We start from the raw sequence: 15,510 nt of genomic DNA, 5'->3' as shown, positions 1-15,510 counted from the left end.
TTTTTGCACTTGAGCAAATGTGTAATGATTAAAGATACTGACTGATGAGGTTATTGTTCAATATTATTGTCCCTGATAGCATCTGGCATCAGAGACTGTAGTCAATATTAAAAGAGCAGGGGTTTTGAAGTGCCTGAGATACAAAGCCAGTAACACCCTCTTACTATCCTTTATATGCTGGTTTCACTGCTGGATCATCTTCTGCGTCTCTTGGTCCCTTTCTGTCGCTACAGGAGAAGCTGTTTTGCACACTTGCTAAAACCACTTAGAATATCTTAGCCTAAAAAAAGCTGAAATACAACTTTGCCAAGTTAGGTCACCTTTTCCTGATCTTACTGATTAGTTATTTATTAGCAGGAATTAGCAGGACACAGTTATAGCAAGCATTAGTTGTGCTCAATTGATGCAAACTTAACTGTCTGCTTTTCCACATTTATCAAACAAGTAAAGCAAGCACGTCTTTGCATGGCTTGAAAATATCTGGCACATGCTTCCAAAGTATTGCTCTGAAGGATGAGGCACTCTATCCAGAGTAGCACCAGCAGCACTATGGAGAAATGCACTCTGGGACACCACCCAGGTGACTGTCACGCAAACAGCCAGGAGACAAGGATCAAGGCAGCTTTGCTAGAGTTTGATTCCTGTCTGGAATGCAGCAGCCTGCTAACAACAAGGTATCTACAGAATAACTCATAATGAACTCCCAGGGAGCAACAATTAATACTTAGTTAATACTAATTGCTTCAGAGTTGTTCCTGCAGCATTGACAGACACAATTAATTTACAAAGAAATCCTTAGACAAGCCAAAATAAACATCCATTACCAATGCGGCCCCCAGATACTTTGCTGGATGTAATCTTTGCAGGACAATTTGTCGTGACTCTACAGACTACCACAGTGGCTCAAAGCATTTCCTTCCAGCCACTGATGCTCTCAGATTTCACACTCCTTAGGAGAGAGGACACAGATGGGACTTCGCAGTGTCAGGGAATTTTGAAACAGCAAGGGCAATCTCAGCCTCTTGCTGAAGTCTCCTTTCCATCCTCAAAGCAACACAAAGGCAATTATGCAAGGGCTGGTGTCCAGCATCTGTCCCATAGTTTAAACAAGCTCTTCAGACATCTATATTTAAACAAGCTCTTCAGCCATAAGGATGTCCTAATAAAGCAAGAAGCCCCAGTTTGCCTCCCCTATGAGTCAGGTAGAGTTACAATGCACAGGAAAAAGCATTATGAGGCTTTTTTTAAGTATCAACAGTAATCTGTTGATACTTAAATTAAAACTCCCAGTGAAACAGCAGTTCTATGGTTGTTCTATTGGTTGTTGTTTCAGTTTTTAAACGCTCAAACTAACATTCCTTAAGAAAGTAAAAATTCATCAAGCCTGGAGTAGACATTTAGTCATTAACTTGGTGTCACATCTAAAAGTGATTTTCAGGGGTTTTTTTGTTTGCTTATTTGTTTCATCTAACTCACCATCAATGGGCAGTCTCTCAGGCAGAGGGGTGGAGGCTTAGCACAACCCAAAAGACACACACTGAAACACGTGCTTCAGTGATTACCTTTTACCCTTCTATGTGCTTGATGAAGGGAAAACGTTTGGGTGATTTACAGAACAAAATCTTCAGTAAATTTTCACTTCCTTTCTTGTTACCACACATCTGTTACATCCAGTATCAACACAGCTCAACCCATTCTACACAATGAAGCACCAGCTGTGCACCACAAAATATTGGTTGTGACAATTGTGTCAGCACAGAACTTGGCCCACATGCTACAACCAAGGAAATCAAGCAAGGTAGAAAGTTGGGAAGTAGTTTACAAGAGCAGATAAATAATCACCAGGCTATTTCTAAACTTGAAACCATAAAAGAGCAAGAGACACATTCTCAAAAATTAGAAAGGTGGTAGCAAAGATATTGATTTTACAGTTCTCACCTTACTAATGCTTTGACAGTGGATCTAACCACACTGGAGAGCAGGAACAATGGAGAGACCAGAATATGAAACAGGGAGATGGAGGCAAATGCCACCGATGGGAAGAAGTCAGCCTTTCTTGTCAGATGAGCATGGACAACAAATGTCTACAAAGCGACAGACATCATCATCAGTGCTTTGCCATAAAGAAGGAAACAAAGACTTTACATTGCATAAGCATTATTTACAGAATCTTAATTTATACTCTACTCTCTTAACATTTTGGGGGAGTGCTGCATATTCCAGGCTGCTTCTGGTCCGAGATGACAAGTGGGCATTTTCCATTCTCTCCCAAAGGAACCACAAATGTGTAGCAGGTTTGCATCCTGTTTTCCTTCTTCCTCATTACCACATCACTTATACTTGAAAATGCAGTTGTAATTAATATTACTTAGAAAAGTCCATACTTACTATAAGTACAGCTGCAATTGGTATTGCTGCATTCATAAAGACTGTGAAGGAAAACATGTAGGAACATTTAGAAACAATTTTCATTCAGGCATGCTAAATACTAAAATACTACTAGCACTGGTTTACAATGGCATTTTGTATGTTCAAGACAGGAAAAATGCACAAATATCTACCACACATGAGTGCATTGTTTTAAAATGCCTACAGTTTACTTTTCTTCATGTCACCAGAATTGTGGCCCCCTCAGGTTTTGGGATGTAATTCGAAGGATAAGGAAAGACTGGCAACTCTGCACTGTGTTGTTGACTCAACTTGGAAGATTTACTCATAATTACTCCTACTTTGTCAGGCTTGGATACTTGATAGTATCCTCAGGAGCTCTATACAGCTTCTAATGGTACCTAAATGTGGTAGAGCTTAGATTTCAGCTGGGCCTTGAGTTATTAAAATGTTTACAATGAACCAGTTTCCTCCCTGACCTTGAACAGTGTCTGTTTTGGTGCTCTGGACTCCCTTCTATAGCAACGCATATATTATTCATGCAGCATTCAGAGGCTATTAAACAGATGCATGGGGAGAAGTAAGCAAATACCATTTCTATATAGGTCTCTTAGATCAGGCAGGAATATGGGTTAAGAGAGCAGTAATAACCAGTCATCCTCTGGGAGCTCAAGTCAGAACTGAAGCTATGATCTTACCCTACACATCTGTCCCCTCTTTCACAACCTGAGGATATTATTTAGTCATCATCTTTTAAGTTTTGACCTTTGCTCAACTGTATTTCATGTAAGTAAACCATATAGAGAAAGAGTATAGAATTTATGGCTAAAATGGAATTCAAAGATCAGTACAGATGTAACAGAAAAGAAAAAGGCTAGCCACTTGTTTTGTGTTTAAACTGTGCCTGTCTTTCTTTCCTACCAGGTATATCAATGTTTAAACAGTAAAAACTCTTCCCAATTACTTCACCTGAAGTGAAATGTCATAATTAGACCCACAAATACTGTTTGGCCATCCTTTGGTGGGCATAAGCCCCTGAAGGACTCTATATACCGTCAGATGTTTCTTTCACCTACATTTAGATTATATTTAATAAATCCTGTAACATACTTATAAACTCTGTACTCATGCTTATACAAAATAGCTTTATTTTATAGCTATTTTATACTTTATAGCTTTATTTTATAGCTTTATTATAACTATTTGTAGTTATTTCATGTAGCTCTAATTCTTTGACCGAGGGGAGTATTTAAAAATATAGGTATGTTGGTGTGTGTAATTCCAAAATAAAAGCTTAGCCTTTGAAAATCTAATATGTATTAAAGCTTAGAAATTAATAGTTTACACCTCATCCTAGGGAAAAAAATCCTGTGTTTTTCTGAGGAAAATGCTCTTTCTGTGTTGGAATACAAAGCAGCTTCAGGCCAGACTCTCATTTCTCCTAATGATGCTACTTCCTGCCCAGTTTTCACACTTTGTATCAGCTTGAGGTGGTTACAGTACAGAAATTTTGAAACAGGGAAATTTGCTGCCTGCAACTATGTCCTTCTGAATTACATCAAATCCTTGCCTTTGAGACTGCTGAAGTACATGAGTTGGCTTTTAGTAATGAATCTGATGAGAGAATCTAGCAAAGCTTCTGCCTACAGTACAAGATGGTACCTGTCAAATATGAAGCTGGATGGATTAAATATTCTGTAGGGTTGGCAAAGCATGCTGCATTTAAAGCATCTAAGGTACTTGGCGGCTCTCAAGAAGTTGATCTGAATTTTGCTATTATGTGAGATCACATCCAAGGACTTCACTTCAAACTTCTTCTTTCAAGCAAACAAATAAGAGCCACTGGAATTTGGGGGTTGCTTTCCTTTTATTTTTTTCCAATTATGCTAGCGTTCAGAATAATATTTTCTAAAATGAATTTATTTTGCAGCAAAGACCTTTTTATTTAATTAGATCCATTCAAAAGTACTTTGTTACTGGAAAAAGGCAGACTGAAAACTGGGAAAAATGTTCAGCTGGTCCTGAATATTTTAGGGTAGTAACTAGTGTTATTTTCCTGTGAAAAAGTCTGGAGTTATTTTGTTTCTTACAAATGAAGGAAAAAATCATAGAAGTAGGAAAATCACTCCTTTCTTTCTCTTTTTTTCCCTGAATAGTCTATACTAAATCCTGTAACACTGCAACACAGCGTTGACTGTGGTGGGTGTCTTTCGTTAAAATATAAGAAGAGCTAATTTCTATTATAGCTTTTTTAGCACACATGCACAATTCCATATACATACAACCTGGATCCAGGCACAGGGGTGAGGCACATGAGATCCAATTTCCATGCAGTCGTGAAATGGAACTTTCTTTTGGTTTAGCCAACATCACCCTGAAACTTTTAGGTATATTTTCTGTAATCCACTGTAAATCTATTCCTTATGAATAAAATAACTCCAACCACATTCTTTCATTCCTGTTAATAACTAAGTGTACTTAGAAAAGAATTCCAGAGTCTATTCAAAACTGTATGTTAAAAAAGTATATATAAAAATCTCTACTGTGCTTTCTTAGTGTTCTACCATCTTGCCTTCCTCTTGACCACAAAAATATAAAATCTTGGTCCTCTTCTGCCTTTTATTTTTTTTTTTTCCTTAACATATGTCCATACAATATTAGCTAACATGTTTTGGGCTGATTACGCCTGTCATTCTAATTACGGTAAGAAAAAAAGGGAAGGTTCTCCTGTATTTATGTCTCCTTTTTAGTCTGCTAAACTGCAAGTTTTTAAAGATCAGTGTAATTTCTGCAAAAGTCAGAGGGTGTAAGGAACTCCTAGGCTGAAACAATAAGAACCCTTTATAAACCAAAATTATGTGCATCATCAACATAAAGCTGCACGGCTTTACCCCAAGCTGAGAAGTTATTTCCTGTGTCTTGCAAATACATAAATATCACACATAATACAAAACAAAAATGCAATTGAAAACTCACAACATTTCAAGAAGCATCAGTAAATATTTAGAATTGTTTTGAATAATACATGTTCTTATTTATGTAATTATTTCTTTACAGAATAGTCAGTACTCTTGGGATGAAATACACCTTTTCCTAGTGTTACAAACAATACTGTGAGGATTTAAAATCTAGCAAGCCTCCACAGCTCCTTCAGTCCCACAGCTGAACCCATGGCCTTGACTATAAATAGATTTTAATGCCACATGAAGCACTGCAGACAAAAGGAACCCATCTCTGTTGATCTGGGTGCAAGATTGAGTTTCCAGTCTCACAAACTTCAGATAAAATCTGTTTTATGTCAAAACAGAAACCCCTTTCCAAGACCAGAGAGCTTAAGATCCCCAGAGAGAAATTCTGATCTCAGAAGTCAATGAATACCTCAACTTAACGTCAGTTAAATTCAGTGGGATCAGGATCCTTCCCTTAGAGTGCATTACCTATGTGATCATTTGTCAGTGAATAAAGTCAGCTGTCTGTGTCTTAGGTGAAAGAAATCAAATAATACTAACCAGACTGCAAATCATTTTTCTAAGGAGTAGTCCTCCTTATTATTCTAGAAGGTATTTGTACAGGTAACTTGTAGCATTTGAAAACTTCTTGCTAAAATTTTCCATTCCATTAATATCTCACAGATTATATGAACAGCATTCTTCAGTGTGACTTGACTAACTATTTCTAAAGTATTACAGTAGAAATTATAGAGGTGTTGCATATAATCTCCTCAAATACAGAGTTCAATATGCCATAGGTCTTTTTAAAAGCATAATAAAATCTTAAAACAGATGAAAAATAACAAGAGAAAAGAATCTGCATACAGAATGGTGAAATTGCCAGGATGCTCATATTTTTTCTTTCCAGGATATAGAAATGGTTTTAAGAATCACTTATTTTAATAAGAAACCCAAATTTTGAGTAAGAAGGTGTAAGTACCATCTGTTGGAGCCTCAGTGCAAAGACAATACCTGTCACACATTATGATTTGCATGCTGTTCAAAATGCAGGAAAAAAAAAAAAGAGAAAGAAATGTCAACAAAGGCTTCCTTCTGAATGCTGTGTTATAGAGGAGAATACTGCTTGTTGAAGGTAGTCTGTGAAACAGTCCCTTGAAAGCTTTTCTCCAGAAAAAGTCATGCTATGAAGCATTGACTTTCTCTTTCAGGCATATTTCCCATACAAGCAAAATTCTACTGAAATAAATGGAGAGTCTGACTAAATAGGAAGTGAGGACAGATCAGAGCCTAAAGCAACAGAAATAATCTCGACAGAGGAATGGTAAACTCATTAGTAGCTAATAATGCAGCAGCACTTAGCTGAGCAGTGGATTAGAATGAAGAGACTTACTGGATATGGAGGTATAAAGGGCAAAAGACTTGAGGCTAGTCATTTCTTTTTGTCTGGTTTCCTCCACACTGCTGTGGAATATGTGTTCCCAAGCATAGAGTTTAAGTAGCTTAATGCCTCGAAGCATCTCATTTGTCTTCTTCAATCTCTCGTTGGAGTACTCCTGCAACATTTACACACACATTTACTTGAAGAGTACAATTAAAACACCTGCTCCCCAAGAATAAGGATGACACAACAATTGTATGCAGCCCCTTGTAATCAGTAAGGAATGCATCACTAGTTATGTCCATTCAGATGTTCTGCTGCAGTGTTTCACAGAGATGAGCTTCCCTAGACTTCAAGGGAAAAGACTGTTGGTTTGCACTCCTAAATTGCATAGTTTGGCCCGAAAATTTTACTTCTCTGTCAGGTTTCTGATCACTTGCAAGGCTGCCCCTCAGGACTTACACCACTGACTGGATTTTCAACTGGGACCCTGACAATATCCAGAGGAGACCAGAACACGCAGACAAGCTATGCCTGGGCACTGCTCTGGCCAGCCAACATGACATGGAAACAATCAAAACAGTCCGGCCATGTTAGCAAGGAGTTGTGATCCCATCAGGAACCTTGGCTCCAAGCAGGGACAGCTGGCTCAGGCGCAGTCATACACTGGTAAAGTTATACTTCCAGTAAAGTATAACTGGAAGTTACACTGTTTCCATTTTTCAGGCTAGCTCAAGCTTTGTACCACGCCACACTGCACAGCACACACATTTCTATGGCAAACAGCACTGCTCCCATCTGCAGGAATTTCTAGGTGACACCGACTGTCTGCTTGGATGCTGTTGGGATGAATGCTGTCCACATTTCTGGAAGGGTGCATGCTGCTGATGGGAAGGCATTACTGGTCACACAGGAAGGTGCACAAATAACTCTCGTTACCACAAATGATTTGTGGTGGAAGAGATTTCAGCAAGTTCTCTGGCTCCACTACAAGTTCCTACGGCTTCCTTGGCAGTGCAACAGTCGCTGAAAGTGGGAATAAGGTTCAGAGCAGCTGGGCATAGTAATTCCAGTGAATCAAAGTAACTTTCTCGGCAGTGATGCAGGCGATTCAAATTATAGACAAGCCAAATGAGGGATCAAGGAACAGCTCGTGACTTAGCAGACCTCTAAGCTCCCCAGTTCAGGCCCACACTGTGGGAGTTAGGATGGCATGGAGTTAGTTTAAATAAATCCATTTGATAGATTTCCACATCTGGGGTCCAAGTTTGGATGCAGCATTCCTACCTCCTTTGCCCTTGGACAGCTTGCCCTGCACAATTCATTTATTTGTGCACTGCACAAAGCCATCTCAGTCAATGATTACTGACCCTTTACATCTGCAAGTTGTTGACTCTTAAGATTTTTTTTTTCTCTTAGGGAAACATATTTGTTGAAAAATATAACCCCCAAAAATACATTTTTACTGCTTACGCTTATCATGTTTCCACATTCTTGAACTTGATATCCTTGAACATTACAAAATATTTGAGAAGCAGTTCTGGGTCAATGTCCACAGTTAGCTTTGTAATTCCAAACACAGACCAATGCATAATTACCAGAGGTGATATTTATATCATGAAAGAGTTTGAAGGCACTTACCAATGTGCTTCTCTGGGCCTGTGACAGTTTTGTTGCTACAAAGTACTGAACAGGTGCAAGGACTATGATTACCGCTGCTCCAATTAAGGCACTGATTCCAAGAAGGTAGTAGAGCAGAAGAATTCCTACAATTATCTGTTGGGAGAAAAGAAAGTGAGGGAAAGGTCTTGGTTTTACTTTGGGTATGTACCACAAACACCAATTACAGGGTAACCAGACACCATGTTCAAACCAACAGCCACTGCAGTTACACCCTACCCCAAATGTTGTATGTTCTGCATTGCTGGCACAGCGAGTGTGATCAGTCAGGATCTTCTGTCAGAGGACCAGACACTCAACCAGTGCTCCTCCCCAAATTATGCATTCTGCATATTTCTGTTTCACAGATGCCCCATTATGCCCAGTAGAAGGTTGTACAAGGTTTGTGTATCTTCTGTAATTTAACTCTCACAGCTATTCAAAAGAACTTTATTAAAAAAAAAAACAAAAACCCTTTTAAATAAAATTTTATTTAAAAATACTTCCAACTAACACATTAAGGTATTCCCTTTAGAGTCACTATTAAATATTTTTCCCATTGGCTGGATGACATAGCATACATTTTAAAATATTTTATATTTATATATTTACATATATATTTACATATATATCATATTTTATTTTAAAATATATATGCACATATATAAATCATATATTTTATTTTTTTTCTTCTCTGATATTGCAGTATTTTTATACCAGAGAAGAAATTACATCTCCCAGTTTAGTAAGAACTCACTAATCTGCAACACTGAGACTTCCACAAGAAGGAATGCTTCTTTGATTACTATAAAAACTAATATGAAATATTATTAAAAGAATAATAATATTAATATTATTTAATAATAATTAATAATAATAAAAGATAATATTATAAAAATAATATTATTAAAAATAAACGGATCTTGCAAATGTTAAGATGACATTATTGCTGACCAGCACATTAAAAACAAAGTAACATCATAATTACACCACTGAGAACCTCCCCTTCAAATAATCTCTAACATAAATTGGAAAGGATATGTTTTAAGGATCTACAGCGCCAGACTCACAATGACTATTGAAAATGGATTAAAGAAACAGCTTAAAAACAGCTAAAAAAACAAAGGTTTGTCTTTGGATATGTAAGAACCTAGAGATAAAGCCACAGTCTGGATGGAGAGGGCTACTGTAGGCAGCTCAATAAACACAAACAATACATACAAGCTACCAGTGTATGTATGTAGCTGACTCCTGAACATTCTGCAGCATTGACACTCTATATGTTTAACTGTGCAAGCTGATAAATTAATCAGAAGACATAGTGATAGAAAATTAATTTCATACATAATTACCCTCAATTAAAAAAATAATTGGAAATTTCCTTAGTGTTATCTACTACTCTTGCTATGTTTGCACAGTCTCATGACCTTCACAGAAGCATTATCTTCCACCATTTCAAAGCTCAATAGTTATATGCCCATCTATTTCCACACATTTATGGGAATTTGGTGTTTCCATGAAGAAAATGACTCCCTAGTTTCCACATTTCTATATTGACATTTTCAATAATTTAAGACACAGAGAGAAAATACAGACTTTTTTTTCTCTTAAGAACCCTTTACATCTCTCCAAAACTGAACTAAACTAAAACATGACCATCAAAATGAGCCACAGTACTTACTTAGGAAATATGCAATAGCATGAAAGTAAAATCCTATTGTATACACACCTCAAATCTAGTAAGAGGCAAGGTTAAATTGCAAATTAAAAATCTTTTAGTGACTAATCTGCTTCCACGTGAAGTCAGGAAATTCATGAGTGTATGAAGCCAAACAAAACACACAAGGATAGCCCTGGCAGAGCTCTCCTCCAAAACACAAAACAGTCTTGGTCTTTACAGATCAAGATATTAATTTCCAATGGCTTCATCATGGATAGACACTCCAGACACTCAAAATACAGGTAATCACTGAACAGCGTGCAGCCACTGCAGAATACTGACTCCCTGCTCTCCTGCTTTCCCTTGCTACTGGTTCACTGTCAAGGACATTATGGGACTGCCTAGTTCTAAAAACAGAGAATCAGCTTCTCACATAGACAAGGAGAAAGCTATTCCAGCTGGATCCTGAGGGAGTTAGCTGCTAGCTCATGGCTGCTTTTCCACCTGTCACCCTAGCTATTGAGAGGACAGTCTTCACAATAAAAATTCCCTGTTTCCAATAGGTTAAAGTAATCCCATTTTATCTTCTTTATACTGAGATAATAAGGGCAAACCTTTCAAATATATTCAGCATGTATGGAAAAAATTGTATCTGTAAAGTGCTGAAATCTGTAAATCTAATTGAATGTAGTTCTATATCATATCACAAAGGACAGAGTCAAGAATAAACAGTATACAGACAATATCTGAACTCTGGAGGACAGTATCTGGCAGATAGGAAGGTTCTTATTAATATTCCTGAGAAGGTAACAATCATATTTAAAAAAAACCCAACCTGTGAAATGAAGACTTTGCTTCCCTTTCATCAAAATCCCAAAGCTCTTCCCTGCCAGAGATATATATCAGGAGGAAGAAGCTCACCAATAGCTGTGGTTATTTTGTCTTGATTATTTATTGAGGATAGCAAACACTTTCAGCCAAAACCTGCTTTGTGGGCAGTTTTGAAAGAGACAAATATCCTTTTATTACCAGTGTAAGCTACCCCTACCAATGAGCCAGAGATATGAGAATACAGGATTTTTTAATAACCACAATGAATTCAAACAAAGGTGTTTATAAAATGGAGGCGTGGGGAGAAAGCCTCTATAGCGTCTCATTTTGCTCCCAGGGTTTGAGCCAAACCTACTGAGGGCATCTTTCAACTGACTGGCATTCCTGGGCCTCTTCTCATGGATTTCAATAACATTCAAACAGTAACTTACAGCAATTATAAAGCTCCCATTGACTGCAGTCAGAGCAAAGATGGGGCTCAAATTATCAAGACTGTATAGGAAACTTGTTATGAATGGCTACTACAAGATCCACAGCAGATGCTGAAATATTGATTGTTAGATTAAGAGCTACAAAACAATTAAAAATCTCCTATAAATAATAATGGAGCGTGTGCAATTTATTATTAGCCATCTCTCAAGCAGCTGTTTTCAGTACCTCATAAAGCAAGGTACTGAATGAATGTTATGGAAAATGGTTTGAAGAAACCTTCGTGACCAATGTGACTCATTGTTTTTGGCAATACATGCACCATCCACAAAACAGGAGCACGCTCTGGCACTGATCGTCCTCATCTGGTAAGGAACATTGCAGGGGGAATTTTAATGCAAATATAATCATATTTTCAGCAGACTGTCAGGAAGTCTTTATGAGCTCGTGACTTCTGGCACATTAGAGTAAAATGTTGTTACAGAATATGCAATAATATTGGATTACTTCTCAGTTGCACTAAAGCGCTGCCTACACTGAGGTGCCAGAGAGGTCTTATAAAAGAGATGTACATGAAATTGGTGCTTTGTACATTGTTTGTTTTACTAACAGACTTACAATGGAGACTAAGCTGAAGGGATAATTGTACCCTAAACATTAACATTAAAGGGGTGGACTCTTCTTAACGCCTCATAGCTCTTTCAGCAATATCATTTTAGCAGTATACAATCACTGGCTTCTTACTGCAGGGTACTTCCAGTAAGTGGAACAAAAATACCTTGGTATCCTAATTATTACTAACAAACTGCCAATATGTAGCCATATCTAATATGATATTTCATATCAGTTTATTTTCATTATAGTTGTCCTCTCTTTTGCGATTAGACATCACTATTAGGATACATTCATTGATCACCTTTTTTCCCCCACCCACTCTAAAACAATCTGGTTCCCATTGCCTCCCTCCCTCTCACCCCCATCCCCTTTAATTTCAGGGAAGCCATCTTGATGCTAAAAAATAAGTCAAGAGGTTTTTTTTCTAGGTTAGGAAGATAATCTGGCTGATCATGGCATCAGATGATTTTAAGACTTGCTTTTAAGGAGGATCTGCTTATCTGATCTGTAGCATCTTCACCAAAATCTCTTATTTTTGACAGGAACAACTATAAAATCAACTCAATTCTAATATGTATCTTTATCATCAGAAAGGAATCCAGATCTCCTGATGGCCAGCACTGTAACATCTCACTCTTTGACATCGGTGCAGTTTACATAATTACTGGAATGGCTGGCTTTTCTTCCCCATTCCCAGCTTTTCAATGTAATATTCTTATATGCTTAACATCTTACAGTATCAGAAGCTGACGGACACATGAACTCCTAAACAACACTGCTAAAGCCATGTTAGAAAGTGACTGGAAACATGATCTGCCAGCTGCAGTCTATATACAGTCTCAGGAAAATTATTTAGTTTTCAGGCAAGAGCAGGCAATGCAAAATGCAAAGATGCTGGGTAGATTACTTGCAGGTTTCTGACTTCCCCACCAGTCAAATCAGCCTCTGTGTGGTGCTGAAACCAGACTGCCTTTGTGACATGAACAGAGTGGAGTTTTCATCATGTTTTTGAAACTAAGCTATATTCTAGAAAATACCAAGTGAATTTAAACTCTACTGTCTCTTCTGTTTATATTTACTTCTAGCATTGAAGTAAGCTAAACAAAATACAATGAGTACCTGGAAGAAAGAGGAAAGACTTACAGGTTACTATGTTAATTCCAGATGAAACTACATGCTTTACTGTCAGCTTTCTCAGGAAATTCTTAAATGGAATTGTAGGATGTTTCTACAGTTTTGTTAAAGTATGGCTCTTACAAACTAAGTAATCTGCTCTTCCCCCCTGTTTCACTAAGTGTGAACTCTGAAAAATGCTCCAGGGTTCTACTGAAATTGCTCTGACCTCCTACTACCCCTGTCTACTTATTAGAACAGACTTAATCACATGCCTGTCCAGTGAGATTCATTACTTCACAGACTCAGAGGAATATCACCTCACTGAAAAAAAAAGCAACTAGTTTTGATCAGATTTGTTCTTCAGTGCTTCCACAAGCTCATGTGACACAACATACAATCTATTGAGCTGGAACACTGAAGAAGTAAAAATACCATGTTTCCATGTTGGATATCACACACAAACTCCTGTTTCTGTAAGCGAATAGGCTTAAGATTAATTTAAATCAATCATGGAAGTACCCTCTGAGATGGGACTTTGCTTTCCTCATCCTAAAGACTTGATAAGACACAGTTGTATCTCACTGGGTATTACAAAAGGCTACAGGACATAGAACCAGGAATGACAAGGCAATTGGGTGTGACTCAGAACAGTGATCTGTTTCCTGCTATCCATGTGGGAAAGGGGACTGAAGGGATGAGAGTGGTATTTAGAGACAGGAGACCAAAGACACCAGAGAGAATAAAGGAGCAAAACCATTTCATATAAGATATATGTTATAATAATAAAAAAACCCCAAACTGTGGAATTCGTCATCCAAGAAGCAGCAGTAGTTTTGAGGGATGTCCAAAGGATCATCTCTAAGCAATCACATTTGCAAATAAAGTGTTACTTCTCTTGCTTCTGCTGGGATTCAGAAGACAAATGATTGCAATAACTTCCAGTTAACCTCCCTGATGTAATAAATGAATGGACTGCAATCTGCTGCACCCTATAAATTCTTGCTACAAATGCAAAGCATGTTTGGCAGCAGTCAAGATTCTAATACAATCCTAAATACCTAGAGTCCAGTCATACATACAGTCCACATACATACAGTCATACATACATAGAGTCCAGATGTGAAATCTATCATATGCAATATTTCTAGATGCTAATAGCTTGAAATCTTATTTCCAATTTTTCTTTAACTCCTATCTCTACTTTCATAAAATTCATACACAATGAGCCAGTACAGGCTGACGCGCACTAAGAATAAAAGCACATTCAATCACCTTACCTGTACCGGCATAGCCCAAAGGTTAGGGCAGAGGAAAAAGAACCACATCAGCTGATTTGTGTCTATGGCAACCAGGTTACAGATTTGGCCTGCTGTCATCTCCCCCATAGACATGTTAGAAGTGGAAAGCTGCATAATTTTGTTGTATATTTTTGTCTGGAAGAGATATCAAAAAGTGTTAGCATATAGAAATAAAATGAGTTTTCTAGCTCCATCTAAAGCACATGTGCAGCATGTTGAGGGAAAACAACATTTCCAGCAAATTAAATGAAGAATTTTGAGTTTGGCCATTTATATTATGATGTAAAATTTTAAGCTACTTATTCTTCACCAACACAAAGCACAGTAGCTGCATCATGGTTGTCTAAGTACTCCACCTGTGCATCAATAAGAGAATGAAACCTTTACTGCCCAAAATGCCCAAGAACCACATTAGCAACTATGATTTACACCTCCAGCACATCCATAGAGTGCTCTTGCTGTAACTAGCACTAATAATGTATTATTAGATTCAATATACAATCATCAAGATATTATAAATCTTGTTATTTTTCTCTGGCAACTGATCTAGGTCCCATCCAGCACTGAGAACAATGTTCCTGGCTGAGAACACTGTTACATTTTGGTTAGAGAGCTCAGTCCCATTACAAAGTTTAATTCACAGACTACTAATGCCACAGGTACAATCCTGTACTGAATTAAACAGGTGCCTCAGTACAGAATCAGGCACCATGTAGGAAAGTAACTTAATACACAATAATGAAAGTGTGCTTTTACCAGTTGGTTTGGTAAAAGGCTACACAGCAACTCTTTGCCATCATGAGACTGAGCTGACAGGAGGCACCTTCATTCAGTGAGTGCCTTCAGATCAAATGACTGTCCATCAAAAAGCATAAAGTCATAAAGGGCACATTGAAGAGGTGCAAGTTTACACAGGAGAGGAAGAGAGATAAAAGATTTAAAGAAAAAAAAGTGTGTAAAATTACTGGCACAGTGAGTGCTACTAACACTAATCTACTGCTTAGAGTGATGGATAAAAATTTTCCAATTTCAATAGCCCAGCTGGGCCTCTGTGTATCATCCAGTGCAGAGAATAGAAAACTTTTCTTCAACAAAATTAATTTAGTGCTATTTTACAACAATTCCCTTTTTACACTTGCTGTGGTTTCAGTGAGTTGCAGTTCTTCCACTTGATACAAGACGTGC

The 15,510-nt window shown here is 37.6% G+C and overlaps 1 protein-coding gene across 2 annotated transcripts in view; it reads right to left on the bottom strand.

The window, feature by feature from the left end:
• Positions 1-15,510, bottom strand: part of ABCC8 (ATP binding cassette subfamily C member 8) — a 79,836-nt gene that overhangs the window by 43,430 nt on the left and 20,896 nt on the right. For both annotated transcript variants that reach the window (XR_005563957.1, XM_027737259.2), the window contains exons 8-12: positions 14,305-14,460; positions 8,359-8,493; positions 6,730-6,892; positions 2,389-2,429; positions 1,939-2,084 (exon numbers count right to left, since the gene is read on the bottom strand). Coding sequence is in view for 1 of the 2 variants with exons in the window: in XM_027737259.2 (XP_027593060.1) it covers positions 1,939-2,084; positions 2,389-2,429; positions 6,730-6,892; positions 8,359-8,493; positions 14,305-14,460 (641 nt within the window). In the remaining variant the exon portion in view is untranslated. The remainder of the gene's footprint in view (positions 1-1,938; positions 2,085-2,388; positions 2,430-6,729; positions 6,893-8,358; positions 8,494-14,304; positions 14,461-15,510) is intronic.

This window comes from Pipra filicauda, unplaced genomic scaffold (genome assembly GCF_003945595.2).
Source record: "Pipra filicauda isolate LSUMZ 115617 unplaced genomic scaffold, ASM394559v2 scaffold26_size5592650_pilon, whole genome shotgun sequence".
Taxonomy (NCBI): Eukaryota; Metazoa; Chordata; class Aves; order Passeriformes; family Pipridae; genus Pipra; species Pipra filicauda.
The sequence above is the reverse complement of the archived record's forward strand: the minus strand, read 5'-3'. Positions and strand labels throughout refer to the sequence as shown.